The sequence below is a fragment of the Sphaeroforma arctica genome, assembly GCF_001186125.1.
Source record: "Sphaeroforma arctica JP610 unplaced genomic scaffold supercont1.8780, whole genome shotgun sequence".
Taxonomy (NCBI): Eukaryota; class Ichthyosporea; order Ichthyophonida; genus Sphaeroforma; species Sphaeroforma arctica.
In genome coordinates, this window is record NW_014031778.1 from 1 (window position 1) to 1,182 (window position 1,182).

A 1,182-nucleotide genomic window follows, 5' to 3' on the forward strand; every position below is an offset into this window, starting at 1 on the left:
ACAACACACACACACACACACTTAACTATATATATATATATATATAATTATATAAAATTATAAAAATATGTGTAGTGCTCACATTATGTATATAAAATACGTATAGAACACACATGTACTATGCATGGAGAGCAGGTGTAAGAGATGTCTCACATACGCTACTCACAGTTAACTTAGAATACATCGATTTACGACTACTCACAGTTAGTCTCAATAAATCTTACTGGTTCCGGCAGTGTTAAACGTTGTATAGTGTCTGCGGAAGCATCGTCTCTCCGTTGACGCGTAGGTGTGTCCGTTAGCTCCAGTTTCTACATAGGCATCAACATGAAATATGATTAATGTTTTAACATGTATTCATATAATACATGATTAATGTAAAAACAGAGTTAACATTATAATACATGATTAATGTAAAAACATAACATTATAATACATGATTAATGTAAAAACATAACATTATAATACATGATTAATGTAAAAACAGAGTTAACATTACAATACATGATCAATATAGTACAAGAGCAATGTAATACCATACGCATTATTCCCTACGCATCACCTCTACATCAACCATCCAACACATCAAATCAAAATAGTATCGCATCGCTCTCCCCACTCACCGTTCCCACGCCTAGCACCACTTTGTCTGCGTTGGGTAGGAAGGGCTGTATGTAGCTCTGAGGGCTGGCCCCATAGTAGGCGTCACTGACATGCTTAATCTGATTCATGTTAAGTGGAGGGTATCCTGGTTTGAAGTAGAGTGTCATATGCGCCACTGGTGCGCACACGCGGTCTCGCTCGGCCGTGGGGAAGGTGACGGTCATCTGGCTGCGTGGATGGATCGATACATATATGTATATGTGTATGTATAAATGTCTTTGATGTATACAAACGGATGTGTACAGGTGTTTATATAGATACATATGTGTGTAAGTCTGTGCAGATCAGTGATCTGAGTCACGATAAAGCTGACTGCCCTGGCACAAGTGGAATATAAGGTTCCAGCCATCGTGGTGTGTGGATTGACAAACTAATGCATATTTATTATACTACAATTATATATATACATATATATTTATATATATATATATATATATGTATAGACATATATACATATACCAAAAATACGTATATATATATACATACATACATACACACACACACACACACACACACATA

General features: G+C 36.0%; 1 protein-coding gene across 1 annotated transcript; it reads right to left on the reverse strand.

The window, feature by feature from the left end:
- Nucleotides 1-623: 623 nt before the first annotated feature.
- Nucleotides 624-827, reverse strand: SARC_16749 (hypothetical protein; the record flags this gene model as incomplete). Its single annotated transcript, XM_014289147.1, has 1 exon — nucleotides 624-827. A coding segment is annotated over one exon (204 nt), but the record flags the coding sequence as incomplete, so codon positions are not given.
- Nucleotides 828-1,182: the final 355 nt, after the last annotated feature.